This window comes from Drosophila nasuta, chromosome 2R (assembly GCF_023558535.2).
Source record: "Drosophila nasuta strain 15112-1781.00 chromosome 2R, ASM2355853v1, whole genome shotgun sequence".
NCBI classification, from domain to species: Eukaryota; Metazoa; Arthropoda; class Insecta; order Diptera; family Drosophilidae; genus Drosophila; species Drosophila nasuta.
Genome location: NC_083456.1, coordinates 9228893 through 9248096, shown reverse-complemented (window position 1 = coordinate 9248096; position 19204 = coordinate 9228893). Strand labels below are relative to the sequence as shown.

The 19204-nt window shown below is 37.2% G+C and overlaps 7 protein-coding genes across 7 annotated transcripts; 4 read left to right on the top strand and 3 right to left on the bottom strand.

Annotated features, from left to right (window-relative positions):
- Window positions 1-1324: 1324 nt before the first annotated feature.
- Window positions 1325-1709, top strand: LOC132784133 (uncharacterized). The gene is made up of 2 exons (XM_060789548.1): window positions 1325-1459; window positions 1517-1709. Exons 1-2 carry the CDS (start codon window positions 1325-1327, stop codon window positions 1649-1651), a joined length of 270 nt encoding a protein of 89 aa, XP_060645531.1. The 3' UTR covers window positions 1652-1709.
- On the bottom strand, window positions 1535-3033 carry LOC132784131 (protein AAR2 homolog). Its single transcript, XM_060789546.1, has 2 exons — window positions 1732-3033; window positions 1535-1668 (listed from the first exon to the last, which is right to left on the bottom strand). Exon 1 carries the CDS (start codon window positions 2860-2862, stop codon window positions 1732-1734), a length of 1131 nt encoding a protein of 376 aa, XP_060645529.1. The 5' UTR covers window positions 2863-3033; the 3' UTR covers window positions 1535-1668.
- Window positions 3034-3640: 607 nt separating this feature from the next.
- LOC132784039 (DNA-directed RNA polymerase II subunit Rpb4) lies at window positions 3641-4014 on the bottom strand. Its single transcript, XM_060789412.1, has 2 exons — window positions 3875-4014; window positions 3641-3815 (listed from the first exon to the last, which is right to left on the bottom strand). The coding sequence occupies exons 1-2, from the start codon at window positions 4012-4014 to the stop codon at window positions 3641-3643; spliced, it is 315 nt and encodes a 104-aa protein (XP_060645395.1).
- Window positions 4015-4065: 51 nt separating this feature from the next.
- Window positions 4066-6174, bottom strand: LOC132786216 (transcriptional adapter 2A). The gene is given in 5 exon segments (XM_060792680.1): window positions 4066-4393; window positions 4456-4582; window positions 4584-4917; window positions 4989-5805; window positions 5942-6174. Coding segments are annotated over 5 exon segments (1578 nt in total). The 5' UTR covers window positions 6006-6174; the 3' UTR covers window positions 4066-4157.
- A 266-nt stretch (window positions 6175-6440) lies between these two features.
- Window positions 6441-7156, top strand: LOC132785963 (uncharacterized). The gene is made up of 2 exons (XM_060792301.1): window positions 6441-6759; window positions 6817-7156. The coding sequence occupies exons 1-2, from the start codon at window positions 6548-6550 to the stop codon at window positions 7154-7156; spliced, it is 552 nt and encodes a 183-aa protein (XP_060648284.1). The 5' UTR covers window positions 6441-6547.
- A 5-nt stretch (window positions 7157-7161) lies between these two features.
- On the top strand, window positions 7162-8932 carry LOC132785961 (trimethylguanosine synthase). Its single transcript, XM_060792298.1, has one exon. The coding sequence runs from the start codon at window positions 7162-7164 to the stop codon at window positions 8539-8541; it is 1380 nt and encodes a 459-aa protein (XP_060648281.1). The 3' UTR covers window positions 8542-8932.
- A 60-nt stretch (window positions 8933-8992) lies between these two features.
- On the top strand, window positions 8993-10094 carry LOC132785962 (trimethylguanosine synthase-like). The gene is given in 3 exon segments (XM_060792300.1): window positions 8993-9142; window positions 9250-9461; window positions 9463-10094. Coding segments are annotated over 2 exon segments (717 nt in total). The 5' UTR covers window positions 8993-9142; window positions 9250-9257; the 3' UTR covers window positions 9976-10094.
- Window positions 10095-19204: the final 9110 nt, after the last annotated feature.

The window sequence follows — 19204 nt, the reverse complement described above, 5'->3', positions numbered from 1 at the left end:
GGGAACGGAACACAACTGTAATGGAAATCCACAAATAAAAGGTGGGCCGACTTTTGCCTGCGTATACGCAATATATTTGTATGTATGCATATCGTAAATAATTATGTATGTATTTGTGTGTACAAATATTACATATTTCCTTGTATGTTTGATTGGATGGTTTTAGGTTTTCATCATTATTAGTTCAGTGTGTGTGAGAGGCTCGAACAATGTATTCGAAATGTACTGATGAATGATGTACTTTACTTCTTACCACATATTGCGTATATCCAATTCTTGCATATTTTAGTTTTGGTACTTCCCCAAAAGCTAGGAAAAACTATTTGCAAATGCCGTTCTAAATTTATATTTATTGTTCACCGAATTTACATAGTACTAAAACACAATAAACACGCAATTTAGAGCCATCTGGGAGGTTTGTGTTTGTATGCTATGTACATATTTAGGTATGCTAAATTCTTCCATGAAATAAAGAACTCTGTAAAGTAACAAACTTTACTAGCATGTTCAACATTATGACCAATTCCTCCTCTTAATGTATATTAAAACAACCTTTTTATTTCGTATTTACATATTTCAAAATTATATAATCAAAAAAGGATTACTTAAGTCACTTCCCTGTTTTCACAATAATTAATGTCGGTTATTTAACATTCTGAAGTTAGTAAAAATGTTTAAAGTCCAAACTTAGATGATGTATTCTAGCTGACAAATTATTAATTACATTTTATGACTTTTCGCTTTATTATACATCTTTTTAAAATTATTAAAAAAAAAAACTTACAAAGATATAGCGCTTTTTAGTATTTATTGTAGTTTAATCTAAAATTGTTTCACCTTTTACATGCAATCTACTCAGTATTCCGATTCATATTGCTCAGATGGAATACGTTTATCAGGCTCACCTGTGCTGTTACTCGAAGGGTCTCCGGCAAGTGGATAGCAATCTTAGAGCCCAGCTGCAATGCAGATAGAAGCACCAAATAAAAGTGTCAATGTCCACTTGAGCTCAATGCCAAAGTCGGTGAGTGGCATTGAATATGAATGTCACTTTTGTTGTCTTGGCAGCAACAGCAGTGAGTAAACTAGGTCTAGTGGCCATTGTTTTGTCTGGGCAATACCCACCCCAGACCCATTACAAAAGACGTGTGCCACATGTGGCACATCTATATGTATGTATAAATGCCTTATATATCTATATTTGCAAATCTATGCAAATTGGCAGAGAGCAGAAAAAGAGCAGACTGCACAAAGTGAACGAACCAAAAGGTCTAACGATTTATTTGTTAAACGTTGCTGAGCTGGAGACGACACCGAAAAAGAAATGGCGCTGCAGCTGCAAATTGAGAAGCTCAAGGGGCTGGACAACTACAAGGCATGGTCGATGACAGTGCGTGCCTATTTGGAGTCCGAAGATCTGTGGAGCGTTGTCGAGAGCGGACCGGAGAATAACGAAGAGGTAAATCTATGCCACCAATTTCAGTGATTGCCATTGAGTTCAGTGCATGCTTTGCAGTCGATGCTTAAGGATAAACGCGCCAAGTTCATCATACTGTGTCTGATTGAGACGAAACTGTGCCAATTCATGGTCAGCATACGCACCGCTCGAGATTTGTGGAACTATTTGCGTACACAGCATTCGCTACGCTGAAAACAAAGACGACAGCCCTACATAAAAAAGAGACCAATAAATAAATGCTAGCAATGAATTGGATTGTTTAATTCGCATACTTATATTTCAATAACCACCGGCTGATCCTCGGGATCCTCATCCAGCAGACCCTCAAAATGCCAGCCCATCTGTTTGCCTAGTCGCTTCATCAGCCGCTCCGCACTCACCATCAAACCCCCAGCATACAGATTGACGAGCAACTCGCGCACATCTTTGTACACCGTGTTGTGTGGACTGGGTGTCATCAATTCCTCTGGCAGATGAGGCAGCTGATGGGCAAGTACTTCACTGTACTTCATGTAGGCCAGCTTGTGCTTGCTGACTGCCGTCTCGGAATGTGCCAGCAGTGCAAGCAATTTGCGCCAATGATCCAAAGATTCAACCGAGTAGCCAACCAGGAAAAATACAAATGCCAGCTGCAGTTCCTCAATGAGCCCATCGGGGTTCTCATTCGTGAAGCTATCGAACAGTTTATTCACCGCTGCAATGCAATCGATGGCATGTCGTGAGATATCTGCTGGTGGTGCATCCTGGGGAACACGTGCTGGCACCGCACAAAAGCGTGGAGCTGTGCCATCCACAGGCTTCAAATTGGGGAGCATTTCACTTTCGTCTAGTAACAATTTGGCAGCTGCCTGACGTTTGCTGATGCCGCTTGCACTGCCGCGTGGTCGCTCTGCATTGGGGCAGGACTGTAGCTCAATGTTGGTGCGTATGGTTCCTCGCTTTGGACGACAGCGGGCAACGCAAGATTCACTAACGCTACCCGTCAGATCCTTCCATTTGCAAACGTATCTGTAGTCGTAGGGCGCCAGTACGCGCTCCAGCTGTGTCAGATTCTTGCGAATGCGTTCACGTTCCAGCTCTGGCTCAGCTGTTTGCCGTGGACGCAGCTCCTCCAGTTCATTGTCCCATTCGCGTACCAGAATCTCGTTTTGATGAAAGTAGTGCACGAAGCCCACACGAGGCGCAGTGTCGCCATACGGTCCACGGGAGGCACACCACACGTAATGTACGCCCGGTGGTATCATCTTGATTCCCCGGAAATCGGGACCAATTGTGTAGGCACATAAATCTACGCCAAATTCGGTACCCACGGGAACGCCAGCTATGACGAGAACAGCACCATCTGCAAGCAGCCGCAGCGCCAAATCAGGATCCATTTGCATGCTTGAGTTGTCCTTATTCATGTTGAATACTTTGTTAGATTATGATTGGAATTTATTGAATTGGTAAAAGTAAGCAACGGGTACTTATTATTGTAATCACAATGCAACTAAAATATTTACAGTCTTTATAGCTACCCTGGTTTTCACAAGCATGATGCAGCTGATCATTGTTGTGCAGCCCTTGCGAAACCATGCTAAATGGCGGTCATTTGTATGTTTAATTTTGATTGCTTTTCATGTCTATTAAAATCTATTAAAAATTTCCATTTAATAAAATTCTCTTTTTATATTAATTTATTATATATTTGCTTAATTCCGTAGCTCAGCACTTAACAAAGCATTTACAGCCCTTGTTGCTGCCCTGGCATACATACATATGGGAACATGCCACAGCTGATTAGTGTTGTGCAGCCCTTTGTTGTGCGCTATTTAAACAATATGTATGTTTGACTACAAAATGTGGTTTTAGTTCGCATCCAAAAGAAATGTTTATCTAAACAATGTTAGTTAGTAAACTAAGTTTAGTGTTTGTTACATTACAAAAGACATGAGACTCATCTATAAATACATATGTATGTGCATAGCCCTGTTATTCGTAGCCCTTTCGAAATAACGCAATTTTTGAAAAACCAGTTCCTACGACTACAAAGTATGATTGTTTTATTTAGCGAGAATTGGCACCCACGAAAATGTAAAAGAATAATGCACATTATTTACTGTTTTCTACTTTTTTATGTATAGTAAATCTTAGTTTATAGTTATAAGTATTCGTAACTGGCTCAATGATAATATAGGTTACTTAGTACTGCAAGCTTCGTTTAGTGCCGATATCGTCAAGTATTTGACGGAGTTCTTCATCCTCGAAACGACCTTCCAGTGATGGGATTAATGCCTTGGCTTCCTCCGGCGCCTCCGGGCACAAATTGCCCAGCGCGGCCAGCTCAAATTTGTGCAGTTTCTTTTGCATTAAAAGACTAACAAGAAAAAACATATTTCAATACATCTTATTATAATAGAATCTTTTTAATATTACCTGCGCACAGACATGATGGTTTCTTTGTTCTTGAACTTGCGGAAACTATCAGTATAGGCATATGTTTTCATAAAGACTTCTGAAAACTCCTGCTCCTCATCGGCAGATTCATTTTGTCGCTTGCGATGATCGAGCAGCATGTGTACCTCCGATATCAGCAATGTTTCAGCATTTTCGAACTCTGAAAGATAATTAAATAATGTATATAAGCAAACATGGTGATTTAAGTATTTAATTATCCTTGTGCAATTTACAAGTGAAATGTAAATAATTCGTAACGATTTTAGTTGTAAGAATGCGTTCGAATGTGGCCATTTTCAACCAAGAAATCGTAAATTTGTCGCGTTTTATTCACGTCAATCTTTATGAGCCGACGTGCGTCTCCCAATCGCAGATTGCCTAGCTTAGCATACTCGGCAATTAGTTGGTTCTTGTACTCCAAATAGGCTTGGGGTATCAAGCGGGCAACGCTACAAAGCGTGCGTTCTCCAGCATCTAGCTTGGAGTAACCGGGCAGATCTGCAAGTAAAAGATAAATTGTATTATTCTGATCGAAAGTTACTCTTTCCAACATGACTCACCCGAAATATCCATGGGACTGGCCTTACGTCGCGGGTACATCGTGTAGACCCTGGAGCTGCTGCCCTGTGGCGCCTGCTCCACATGCTGATTTTGCTCGTAATGATGTACCAACTGTTGCCAGTCCCAAAGCATCGTTTTGTCGCTGCCGCACGTATTCCTTTTGTGCATGCTGCCGCTGCTTATGCAGTCGCGAGTAAAGTGCCCCACCACGAAGAGTGCGTACTCCATGCTGCCGCAGATCGTGTAGCCAATGAATGCGACTTTGTAGCTGGCGATAGTAGCGCAGTGATTCCACCAGTAGATCAAACTCAATGGGATCCGAGATTTGCATTAGGGCAAGAAAACGCATACAACTGGCATCGTTGCGAAAGACATTCACATATTTTGTTATCCAACTGACGGTGCGATTCGGCATGATGAGACCATGTTTTTGCATAATATTATAGCGCCGATGGCGTTCTCTATATAATCATGAAAATAGTCTTATTAGTAACTTGGAGAAAATATAGAATTTTATATGTTGTGAGCCTACCTTAAGCGATTGTTATAGGCACGTGCAAGAGCAAACTGCAGTTCCTCGACCAGTTCTCGATCGGGCAGCTCAATATCATCGTCGTTAGTTTTCTGTTCATTCATAATTGTCAGCAGGCCTTCGGCAGACGCATCGTAGGGTGTATCAAAGTCGCCACGTGCACAACGATACCCAGCATTAATCTTAAACGGCACGGATGAAATATCATCATGACGAGGCGGCTCCAACGATCGCATTTTAAACACATACGGCATGCGTTCAGGCATGTAACAAAGTCGGGCATGTTGCAAGCCCACTAAGCGTTCAAATATGCCACCAAAGAAGCAGTCATGATAGTGCCGCTGTATTTCCTTAGCCGAGTGTCGTCTACCAAGAGCATTTTCAATAGCATCCCAATTGCCATAGCCATGTGTTCGCAGTGCCTGGAGCAGCGTTCGTTCATCGCGGGAAGTCCAACCACATTCGTTGGCAAATACCTGTACATCGTCACGTATTACAATATAGGCATGATTGTTTCGATGTGGGCCCGTCTCGCGGCCACGTGCAAAACACGGTGGACAAAGCTGGATGTCCAGACATTCGGAGCACTTTATATAGGGTTCAGTGAGATTGGAACGACACGTGGCACATGCTAAATTAGATGTCTGACCGCTTGTCAGCATGCGACTATTGTCGATTGCAGTAAGCTCCTCCATTTGATTGTGAAATGCTTGAGCATTGTAGAATACTGTGGAACAGATTGTCGCATCATCATTGCGAGCTCGTGAAAACTTTATTGGGCTCAACTGTTGCTGCACCTGACTTGTTTTCAATTTCACTGCAAATAGGTAATTCAGTATGTTATGCTAAAAAGTTGTCGTCGGGCAACCACCCGAGGCACTCTATTTGCTTTTCACTTGTAAATTGCATTTGCAAAACTAAACAATTTGTATTATTGATGTTGCTGTTGTTACCTTTGGGGAATTGCAAGTCTGCGGCATCCTCGTCCACCATATCAACTGGATTCATAAACGACATGATTGGGCTTCACAAAATTGCTGCACTTTGATATAATTTTAACGAATTCTGTTTTAATTATAAATGCAACTAAATTGTTTTCTTCTACGATGCCGCCTCTTTAGTTAATTTGTGATAAATAATAGAGATAGAGAAACATCGACGGCCTATCGATATATCGATGGAAATTCGGTATAAATAGTGTGTTCAGCGTCAAAATACTTAAAAATATACTAAAATCTTCTATGCACTTTTCAAAATTATAATGCTAATAATGTGTGATACACATCAATTTATTTTAATGCTATCGAATAAATAATTAGAATATTTATATTATTATTTGAATAAAATTGATATAACGATGAAATTTAGCATACCAAAAAATGGTCAGTTTAGTGTTGCAAAAGATTTGATGTCATGGTTCACAATAGTATCATGGTACTATTGAATACTTCTGACAACTCTGTTTTTATAAAAGCAGCATGGCGGCTTGTACATTTGGCTACATTAAATTCCAAATATAAGCTTCTCATATCAAACTTTACGTCAAATCGCACAAAGTAATGATTGCTAATCATATAGAACAGCCGATCGTCGACCTTGCAGAGAAACTTCCAAAATACTGCAATTACTACAAGCATTTACTAGTCGAGGAATTGGTGCTTGAAGCAGATTTTAGGCAATTGCATTATGGAAAGTGCGCGGTTATAGGACGATTGTGTGCCATTCCAGATCACTTTAAGTTGGAGAACGTAACAGTGCCGCACTTGCCAAGGTAGGTTAACAGATCTCAGTTTTAAACGCTCAGTTGCTTATTTGTTGCCGCACTTAGTGACTGCAAATTGCCCACCGGAGCGGTATCCGTGTTACTGTTGAACTTCAACTACGACGCTGCTGGCGACACAAGTCTGGCACATGGAAATTACTGCGTTGTCCGTGGAGAGGTTGTACTGTGTAATGTGGAGCAGCCCAACAGTGATATTTTAACCATAAGAGGCTTGTATGAACATTTATTGTTGCTGGGCGACGACAACAAAGAACGTGACACATTTCTTGAAGCTATACAAAGGACTCATAAGCCAGCACTTAATGTGTGGCATGCACGACGCATAGATCTGGCCGAAGAGTTGCTGCAAAGTCGCCTAGAGGTGCGAGTGCTGTGCCATAGCTGAGTGAGATGAATGCTCATTACGTGAGTACATCACGAAGCAACCCTCTCTTTTACATATTCGCTCAGCTGTTCAATCAAACTGGGAGTATTGACAGCTGCGTGCAGCAAGCGCATTTGGAGCAGTCTAAAGACGCCGCTTGGCTGGAGTTTTGGCAACGTGAGGGACACGAGCTGCTTGAACAAAAGTGGCACAAAACTCATCCAGATTACAAGCAGGAGATCGAGGAAGCCACGAATGAGCAGCGGGAGAACTGGGAGACATTGTGGCAGCAACATGCAAGCCAGATGAGCGCACATTTCTGGCATATATTTACTTGTGCTTTTGAAAATTATGCAAACGATCTGTCGAATGGATTGCGAAAAATTGACGGAGTCCTGGACAACGTGGATGAATACTTCACTGATTTAAATATTCATCAAGATCCATACAGTGCAAATAGTTCGGAGAGTGACGAGGAAGAGGATGAATCATATTTGACTGCTAATGACGATCCCGATATTTGTGACGAGCAACAGCAATTAAAGCTGCTGGGATTACCTACATCCTTTGGCACTAAAGTAACCCAAAAGAAGCGCAGAATAAAGCCAAAATTTAAAAGTGAATCTGACAGTGAAAGCGATTCAAATCAATTGGAAATGTCTAAGGATGGAGATAAGGAACTGCACGCGGTGCAATCTCGCAACATTAAGAAAAAGAAACGCAAAAGGGAAAGTAAAATCCCAGAAAGCCTAAGAAATAACAATACCATGTTAAAGTATTGGTTTAAACGTTTTTCACTGTTTTCACTTTTCGATCGAGGCATTCGTTTGGATGATGAGAGCTGGTTCTCTGTCACCCCTGAGAAGATTGCCAAGCAGATTGCTCAACGACTTGCTAGCGACATTGTGGTGGATGCATTTTGTGGCTGTGGTGGCAATGCGATACAATTCGCCAAAACCTGTCGACGTGTGATTGCCATTGATATTGATGCCAATAAATTGGAGATGGCTAAGCATAATGCAGCAATTTACGGAGTGGCCGAAAAAATAGAATTTATACACGCTGATTTTCTGCATTTTGCTAGCAGCACTCGCTTGCGTGCCGATGTTGTATTCCTGAGTCCGCCTTGGGGAGGGCCGAATTATCAAAAGAGCGTATTCAACATTGAGGAGCATCTGCTGCCGGTCGGCGCCTCACAATTGATGCAATATGCCAAACGTCTTTCGGATAATATTGGCATTTACTTGCCTCGCAGCTCGAGCATTAAACAAGTGGTTGCTCTCTCGAATGTGGGACAACAGTGCGAAGTGGAGCACAGTTATTTGGATACTCGTTTGGTGGCCATAACTGCATACTTTGGCAATGTGATAAAGACTGAGCCACAGCACAGTAAACAAGAAGAGTGACTATCACATATTTTGTATCACTAGATACAAATGATAGCAGTGAATATTATTTTTTCTAATTTTCACATAATATGAATAAAAACGTATGTATGTATTTAGGTGTAACTAAAAAATATTTGTTAAGTTGTAACTCATTAAATACTTGTTATTTACTTATTTGCAATGGGTGACAACTCTGTTAGCTAAAACGTACTTATTATAAATCTTATCTTAGAGGTGGAACTATTTCAATGTTTATTTAATGTAAACTTTTCTAAGATAGATCGATTAATTTCGAAATTTAAATAATTGTCTAAAATAAGTATCTTTATCCCTAGTCTCTCTGGCTCTGGCTCATCTCAATTGAGAATTGTTTTCATTATTACAATAAAATAATTATAATAATAATAAATATCTTTATCGATCAATTTACGTTGATTCATTAACTTTGGTTTCGATCAAACTTAATGCATTGTCACCACTAATTTAAATTTCATTGGGTGACGAAATTAATTATTATTGCGCAGCCGGTCGACGAGAAGTTTGGAAGACTTTAAGCTCTGATATTTTCAATTTTTATTTAACTACATAGTGGAAGTTGCTTACCGGAAGAGTAAATTTGGTAGGTCTTGAGTCTTGGTTATGCATATTAAGCTGAAGATCGATGAAGTTTCTACAGAGCATTCAGTTTACGCAAAGGATGTGTTTTTTTGTTTTGTCTGATTTAAGCTTTGACCATGCCAAAAACGGATCAAGTATTGCACACCTTGCAATCGCGAGGAATTACCAAAAAGAAAGACCAGCCTAAGAGCAATATCCCAAAGTACATGGAAAATAACCCGAAAATGATGAGGTTCTGGTATAAGCGCTATAAACTGTTTTCACGATATGATCAAGGAATTGAATTGGATGCCGTGAGCTGGTACTCAGTGACACCTGAGGGGGGTTGCTGAGGAGATTGCTCAGCGACTCGCCTGCGACATTGTGGTGGATGCATTTTGTGGCTGTGGTGGCAATGCGATACAATTCGCCAAAACCTGTCGTCGTGTTATTGCCATTGATATTGATGCCAATAAATTGGAGATGGCTAAGCATAATGCAGCCATTTACGGTGTGGCCGATAAAATAGAATTTATACACGCTGATTTTCTGCAATTTGCAAGCAGCACTCGCTTGCGTGCCGATGCCGTTTTCCTCAGCCCACCTTGGGGAGGAACAAATTATTCAAGAGAGGAATACGATATTGAAAAGCATCTACTGCCGGTGGGTGCCACAAAAATGATGCAATATGCCAGGCGCATTTCGGAGAATGTCGGAATCTATTTGCCTCGCAGTTCGATTATTAAACAGGTGGTTGCTCTTGCAAAGGAGAAACAACATCGCGAAGTAGATATGAATTTTTTGGGTTCTAGTTGGGTAGCCATAACAGCTTACTTTTGGGATTTTAAGTTTTAATGTTCGTTTCTCTGTGCCATATTATTCAAAATAATATATTTTCATTAATATTCATACATATAGACATTTAGAATAAGAAACTATTACAAATGTAATTGAAATACAAATAAATATGCATATATATTTACATAGATAGATAGATATATACATAGATGGATGAATTATCACAAATGTAATTGAAATATAACTAAATATGGATTTATCAAATTCTATATTTGTTGTATGTACTTTAAGAATGGATTATAGACTCACATTAATTTGCTTAAAATATGTATAAAAAAGGAAGCTACCAGTTATGGTTTATTTTTAGCAACTTTTAACGAAGTTGCTTACACATTGATAACAAGTTGACTAATAAACAAAGTCTGTCCTTAATGCTTAATCTCTATCGCTGCACTGTTCTGTGCTGTTGCTTCATTGGCCATGCACAAGAGTTGCCAAGACAGCAGCCAAAGCGGAAGCACTTTATCCAATTTAGAGAGCTTAAAATGCTATGGGAGTGTGTGTGGTCCATCTATAGTCTGTGGTGAGTTGGCACTGACCGATGGTCATAACCAGAATGCTTCCCAGGCTGCTTCTCCAACCCCCACCCCATGCATGCTGCTGTCGGCCACATTGCGACATTTAATTAAAAAGCAAACGAAACAAAACGGAAAGCACGCCAATTTTAAGAACTTTGTAAAACAACTCTAAGCTTTTGGTTACCAAGCGGAGGGCAATTAACATGTCCATGTCACAAAAGTTACCCATAAATTCCAGCGTAGACGTGATAACAGCAAAACACTGCGAAACGACAGCAGCAACCCTTTTCGTTGTTAACAACATACTTAGGCAAGTCTGTTGAATGGGTTCTCTGCTGTGAGGGGTGTGCGGGAAGAGGAAGTTGTGGAAGAGGTGTGTATTTACGGAATTTCTAACTGGCTGCTAACAGGCGAATGGCATCTTGTTTTGCCTGTTCTTGTTGCTGTTGATGTCTTTTGGTATTTTGTGTGTTTTGATAGCAAGTATTTTTAGAAAAACTGTCTAATTAGTTTGATTAACTTGTTACTTTTAAATGGGGGTTGTCGAGAAACTAAAATTGTTGAAATTTTATATGCTTTTCATTCAGCTCTGATTTCTGGGAGGGATTGCTAGTTAGGGATCCTTTTATTATAAAGTTGCATAATTCATTCAATGGAAATTTTATTGTTATATCACTTTTCTCGCTGACAATTCTGAATTGCAATAAAGATAGCTTAATGTGCTCTGTCTGAAATAAATATTAATTAATATAAAAGAGGCTATCGGGTAAATTAAATGAATTTAAGTCATTCAGGAAACATGATTATAAATTTCATTATTTAATGGAAATAAAATACTACTGTTATAGATTTTCTGTGTATGTGGTTGTCCTATATGGTAGTATAAAACATACCATATCACATTGAATCGATTTAGTTACTAATGAAGGAGCACAGGCAAACGACGCATGGTCAACCGCATTAATCAGATTAATCTTCATCATTTTGATATCGCTGCGATTCACCTATTACGGTTTATGGACAAGGAGAAGATGGTCGTCGCTCTGATCGTGAGTAAAAGTGTTTGTGAATGGAGTTCTCGCCTCGTCCCACTGGCTGTGTGTAAGTTAAGAGCCGGAACTTATTTCATCTTCTTCTCTCGTTACAGTAACAACAACCCGAACAAATCAAGAATCATCTGTGGAATAGGTCTAAAATCTGTCTCCGCGTACTTGCCAATTGTCGAAAAAACACATCGTTAATATGTAGAAGTCAAGGTTGTCGTCTACGATATTCTAGGCACAGAGTATTGGTAAATGAAAAAGTTCATTTTTGAATCTAATAAAAATCTAAGAGAAATTTCTTTGAGAAATAGTAGTATTATACAAAGACCTAAAATGAATCATAACTTCTTAATCAAACATTATATATTGTCAATATTGAACCCATAAGGTAAATTATTTAATCAAGATCATGATCATGATAAATTGTTCTTTCTTGAAACTCATGAATATTTAGAGAATGCAAAAATGGCATAATTGAGCCTATTTCTTAAAATATTAATTACAATTTAACACGTACTCATATATGTTACATATATTGGAACCAACTAGATATTACATGCGCCATCGCTACTTAGATAACAGCAACAACACTAGAAATTAAATTCTAGTATTAGTGGAATGGATTTAGAGCAGTCGCACGGCCAAGATCTAAATTATTTGGTTTAAGAAACACAATTCATGAAATTAAGAGCTTTTTAATCTTAAAAAATATATATAAAATAATAAATAAAATTCGTATTGCGTTTTTATAAATTATCAAAAAATTTTAATAATTACTAAAATACTGGAGTAGTACTATTTCATATAGCTGCATATTTCTTGCTTATGATTTTTAGTCCATTCAGTTGATTAACACAAATTGTATTAAATTTATTGCTTGTATAAATTTAATTTTAAATTCTGAGATAGTTGGGGAAACTAAGATTAAAAATAAAAATTAAAAAACCTTCCTTAAAAAAATCTAAAAACATAGATTTCTAGAAAATAAATATTTATTAATATTATACTTTTTTGTAAAGTTGATTTTTAGTATGTCAAAAAAACATTACCTCCACTTATTATTTATTGAGAATTTTCTGTTCATTAATTTGATATCCAATTAAAAAAGAAGGTTTATTTTTTCGAGATAATAATATGTTTACCTAACTTAAATAAATGAACTTAAAAGTTATAAGTTTCTAAGAGTTAGTTTCATGTTGATGCATCATAAATCAGCTCTGCCCGATTGTCATTGTTTGTTCCGGCTGCTCATCACGCTTAATTAGCTTCGCCTGGGAACTGAACTGCACCTGCACAATCGCATTTTAGACTTCCTCCCGGCTGGCTTCACGGCTTCAAGTAATCGCATTTGGTATTGTCAAAACTTGTAGGACAAATAAACCACCCCAGTGTTTAGGTTTGGGCAATGGCTTAACCATCCTCCGTCATCGTCATCGTAGTCGACGTAGTCGTTGTTGTCATCGTCAAGTGGCACAAATTACAGATCAAACATGCAGTCAATGTTGCAGTTGTGGGGTGACCATTTGTCAAGAACGTTGACAATATTACGTTAAAATTAAATAGCGTAATAAAAGGGTGACTTAATTTGTTTTTGCCCCGACAGACGCCACCACTCACGATTACGATTACGATACGATTACGGCCGAGATGAGCTGTGAACACGTGCTTCCTTTCTAATAAAATACGCTAACTCTCATATCTGGTTATTGTAGACAGAGACCCAAAACATCATCCGTCGTAAGTCGCCACTTTTTATGAAGCGTCCTTCCTTGTTATTGAAATTTGTTGTCAACCCCTCAGCAATATGCGGCGGCTGTAAAACGGCAATTACGCGTGTCTAATAATGGAACCAGGTCCCTATACGCAAATACTGCAAAGATTTAAGTAGCCGATAATTCCAGTACTGACGCGTGACACAATTTGTTTGTCTTTTAATAACAATTTTCACAGAATATACTTTTCATCACAACCGGATACTGAAAATATGTGCCATAGAAACCAATTAATGGAGTATGCTAAAGAAAGCTATTAAGTCGTTATCCTGTTAATGTTATTTAAGGTCTTTGAAGAATCTCTTTATAAATATACCATAGCAATAAATAAATTTATTTGCCACCAGAGAAGCTGTTATAAAATATAAAGTCTTTAGAATTAATTATTCCTTAATTCATTGTTTACAATTAGCAATAATACAAAAAAATAATGTAATGTGGGGAATATAATTATAAACAAGTAAGAAAGCTACAGTCGAGTGTACTCGACTGTGAGATACCCGCTACCCATTTTGAAAAAAATAAATATATTTTGCGGTATTTTTCGCAAAATATACCGAATATACTGCGAAAATACTAAAAATATATACCAAATGGTATATTTGGTATATCGATATAATACCGCATTCAAAATATACCATAGACGGCACAATGTACCAGATTGTCGGCCAAAGCAACTAAGAGCCCTAGTAAGTAGGCGTTTTTGCCCATACAAAAGTATTTATTTAATAACTTCGACAATTTTTATCTGATCGCAACCAAATTTTCAGGAATCATAACTACTACAGTAATTATTGTATTCGTAAAATTACGCTTGTTATTCGATTTTTTTGATTTGCGGGGGCGGAAGTGGGCGTGGCAAAAATTTGAAACAAACTTGATCTGCGTGCAAACATAACAAATGCTGTCGCTAAAAAAAGTTTACAAACGCTTTGAAAAAGTTATTGATGTTTGTGGCAATACAAGTACTTTAATAATATGAACGCATAAGAAAAGTTTTATTTTATACTATGTACAAATTATTAGATTGGAAGCAGAGCAGTGAGGAGAAATGTTATCATACTTGGGATAATTTAATAGGCAGTTAGTTAAATAAAAATCCTGTATGCACTGTGTTGCACAAGACAATAATTGAAGATATTGTAAAGTTTTGCTTTTATAATATATACAAATATGAATTGGGTTCGGGGTCTATTAAAACAATTATTGTATAATTATAGTGAAATTTTTATTGGAAAGGTTTCTCACGGAAGTAATCAACTTATTGATAATTTCTGCTTATTACGATATACAATATATATGTAGTTTGACTTCTAGTAGTACTTCCGAGGAAATGTGCACACGAAGAGAACTTACCGAGAGAAATAAGTAGCTCAGTTATTGTTGCCACAAACAAAGGTGGACACACATTTGGCTTATTGATTAAGGATTATTCATGGCCGTGGCATTAAAATTAATAAATGTTGCCAATGTCAGAGCGGAATCACATCAGGAACAAGAGCAGGAATAACAACCAGTTACTGCCACTTGTGCGTACACACACATACATACATATATGTATGTAAGGATTTCTGCACACACATACTTACACCAGCAATAACAACCACAACCACAATAATAACAATAACAATAACAACTTTGTCCCTGGGCAATAAAAAATGCCAAGTATCGCACAAAATAAGAGCAATAATATTTAATAAATGTGCACACACACACACACACAGACACACTCAGATGCGATACGAGGAGTATGTGTGTATAGAGCATACAATATGTTTTTATTTTGGTGGTTGAATGCGAAAAAACCATAAATAAATATACACAGCCACAGAGACACACACACACACACACACAAAAACTCTCATACAGAAAAGCGCATAAAAAGATTAAAACGTGTCGGCATCTCCGTCTCCCTGTATAGGTAGGCAGGATTTCTGTATACGCGCTTCTATGTGTGGGTATATGTATATGTGTGTGTGTGTGCCATGCCTTTTTGGTTGAATGCTTGAGCAAGGCGGGCTGGCTGGCTGGGTGTCTCGGGCAAGAGGATGAGCTGCTGGGTGGCCAGCTAACTTCACCATCCCCTTCGCAGGCACCCATTCCAACCCTCGGGGCGCTCCGACATCATCATTCTTCATGGCATTTCGGTGAAAAAGAATGCTTTTGATCTTCACAAGCGAATGATTTTTAATATGACTTTTTGCTGATGATGATGACGTCGAGCGGGCGACGGGCGTGCTGCTGTTACTACTGCTGTTGCTTTTAGCTTCAAAAAAATATGTTTACAATATACTACATGTATATACGCATATGCAGCATATACAAAATACATGTAAGCGCATACATGAAGTAATCGGACAGTCAATCAGTTCATTTTACTGCAGGTGACGCACAAAAGTATGCTACGTTTCTTGTTTGCTTCACTGCAACATAAAAAACGATACTAATTAAGCTTAATTAAACGTCAATGTAATGCAGTTTACAACAGCCGCACATATATACGAACTCAACGCACACATTCTCACACGCACACGCACACTGATACAGCTGTGAATCGCAGCGCCTAAAATTAGGCTAACTCAAAGCTGCCTCATTTGCGCTTCGAGGCATTAGATGAGCTTCATTGGGTGCTGTGGAGTGGTGGTTGCTTGGATAGTTGGGTGGTTGGGTGGTTGGGTGGTCGACGTCACCGCACTGGCATAATGATGGTAATTTGTTGGTTTGGCCAAAAGAGCAAACGGCATGCTTGGAATTTCAATTAATTTCCATAATTTCCAACGCTTTATGAACGAACAAAAGCAAAGCAAATGCGTCGCGATAACGAGGGTGTTTTTTGTTGAGCCGACAAGGAAAAACTCAAGACAGAGCGCGAGACCGAGACTGAACCCGAGAACAACAATGCGAACAAGAAAGAGACCGAGTCCGACCCGGATACAAAATGCTATGCCAAAGTCTTTCGGTTTGTCCATCTGTCTGTTTGTTTGTCTATGGCTATTCACATTCCTTAAGACCGTGGCCTGATTAGCTCAAAAGGTAAATGGTTTTATTTACAAATTATAGCTAAAATAGTAATATATTTATGTATTTTCAGCAGAGGTTTACTAGTTTGTTGTTGGAGCTAAACATTTACGCGTTAAGTTATTGTATTGTTAATATATTTTTATACAATAAATTAAGCATTTATATAAAAGATATTTAAGCCTTCAAGGCTTAATATTCTATTAAAATTAATTGTGTTTTCACATTAAATGTTATATGTTCTGTTTAAAGGATAAAATATATTGCAACACTAAAAGAAAAACTTTGAATGAAAGTTTGTATAAGTTTTGTGGGCACATTTTAACAGAATTTTAAGTTTAATTTGAGATTACATAGTATGTATTATATTTAGTAGAATAAGCTTTAGAAAGTTTGCCAAAACGTTGAAACATTTAAATATGTAAGAAATGAAAAGCTCCTAATAGAATTCATTGTATTTATTTGGTACTTTTTCTATTATTATTTTCTAATTATTTTAGGTTGCTTCCTCTTCTCTTTCCATGCATATTTGCATTTTTTTAGTTTTACTTCATAAATGAAGATTTTTTTTAAATTTTTTCTATGTTTTGTTTAAAATGTTGATAAAATATTTTCATAATTAAAAAAATTATATAAATGAAAAATTATTCGCCTAAAAATAATAATTATTTGTAGTTTTTTAATTTGGGAACATGCTGCTGAGAAAGATATTTTTTGTCAGAGTACATTTGGATGCAATTTATGTCATATCTATTGTCGTGTTGGAGAACATGGAGTCTCTAATTACCTTAATAGAATAAACAAAAAGATTATGTTTAACTCACAGCAGAACATTAAATAAATAGATCAGAAATTTTTTTTTTTTGCAAATGTTTTGTTTTTATTTCTTATTATATTTCTTATTTATTTAAATATGATAAAATTTGTATAAGTTTGTCAGTAATAGTACCGTAATACATAAGCTATAGTTTAATACGAAATCTAATTCTCTAATTACCTTAATAGAAGAAAAAGATAAAGAATATGTTTTAATTCCCAGCAGCACTCTAAATAAATATGTACTTCAGAAAAAGTAGGTTTGTTTTCATTCCTTATTTATAAAAGTTTGTGTTTAAATATGATAATATTTTTAAGAGTTTGAGAGTAATAATACATAAGCTATAATTTATGGTTAATATAACTACATATGGGTAATTCCATGACGGAATTTGTCCCGTGCGAGACACTTTACATTGAAAATAGCATAAACTGAAAAAAATTTTTAAAATAAGAAAAGTTTATTTTTATAGCTCTAGATAAGTACTTTAATTAGAGCTAAGAATAGTTTTGGAATTTTCTTTCTGTTTTGTTTTCTGTTGTGATAATTGCAAAAATTAACCAATTCGTAAGCACAACCAAAAAATTAACGAATTTATATATTTTATCGTAAAGCAGAAGAAATTCCTAAAATCAATCTTAGCTCTAAATATAGTGCTTATCTAAAACTTTAAGAATAACATTCACTTATTTTTAAAATTGATTCAGTTTATGTTATTTTCACTGCAGTGCACTGTAAAAAGTCTCGCACGGGACAAATTTCGACATGGTATTACCCATATATAATATAAATTATATAATAAAAAAATCTGAACAATATAATAATATTGCAGTTAGAGAATGTAGTTTAAAATTAAAATGCGATAAAAGCTATTAGTTGACTTAAACAACATTACATATTATTAATAATACAGCTAAAAACGTAGTGTAATGTTATTATTATATGAAGAGAGCAGTTACCAAAGTTCATCCGATTCAAAGTTGACGCATAGTTTAGAATTTGTTATAATTTATTTGTTATAGCATAACATATTTGAAATGTGCTTTGCTGACATCTCCGACTTTTCCGTCAAGCATTTACAGTTTGTAGTTGCAATTAAAACGTTGATGCGCAACGTAAAAGGCAATAGAAAATTTTAATTAAATATGGCGCACAATATGCAATTAAAAACGCAGTTATTAGTGGCTAAAAACCAAATAAATTTCTAATTACAACGACCAGTTGCAGTCGGCGGCAAGAACTTTGCAAATCGGAAATTTGGTAATTTGGGTAAAATTAATTTTTCACTTGCGCAGCATTTTGGGCAGCCAATTGGCCTAGGTACCAAAAACTCATTTCGACAATGGCCACAGTTGCAAATTGGAGTGGTTTTGGCCACTAACAACAGCAACAACAATAACTGCACTACTAATGGCAATAATAACAGTGGCTGCATTGGCCAAAAACACGATTTAATTAAAAAGTCAAAATGGGCGCCGAGTAGCTGCTTTGTTTGTATCGCATTGCGTTGTTGTGTTGTGTATTTTGGCGAATTGAGAAATTTCTAAATTGCGCTCATTATGCTGGTTTTGATTTTTGAGTGCCCGATGAAATGAGATGAGATGCGATGCGATGCGATGAGATACTAATTAATTTTTCGGCTAGGCATTTATTGAAAAATGCGCACATAAAACATAGCAGACTAAATGCTTTGTCAGCCATAAAATAAAATGTTTGCCGTACTCGTAATTGGCCATAGGGAAATGACCGAAATAAAAACAGATTTAACGGCATTTATTTCGGCCCAAAAAGCCATAAAAGGCATTCTATAAAAATTCATGCAAACAGCAAAAAAACAATAACAACACGAACAACAAAAAAACATCAACATTATAAACAACATTATTAAAAACATGCCGCAAATGTTTTGCTGCGCTCAAATTTTTGAGTCCATTTTGTGTTGTCGGCGTCCAGTGGGTGTTGTTGGTGGTGGGTGGGTGGTTGTCTCTGGTGGGTGGTGTTCAACGGACGTTGGAGGGTGGTTCATGTGCATTGCCGGAGCTTTACTAAGGACATTAT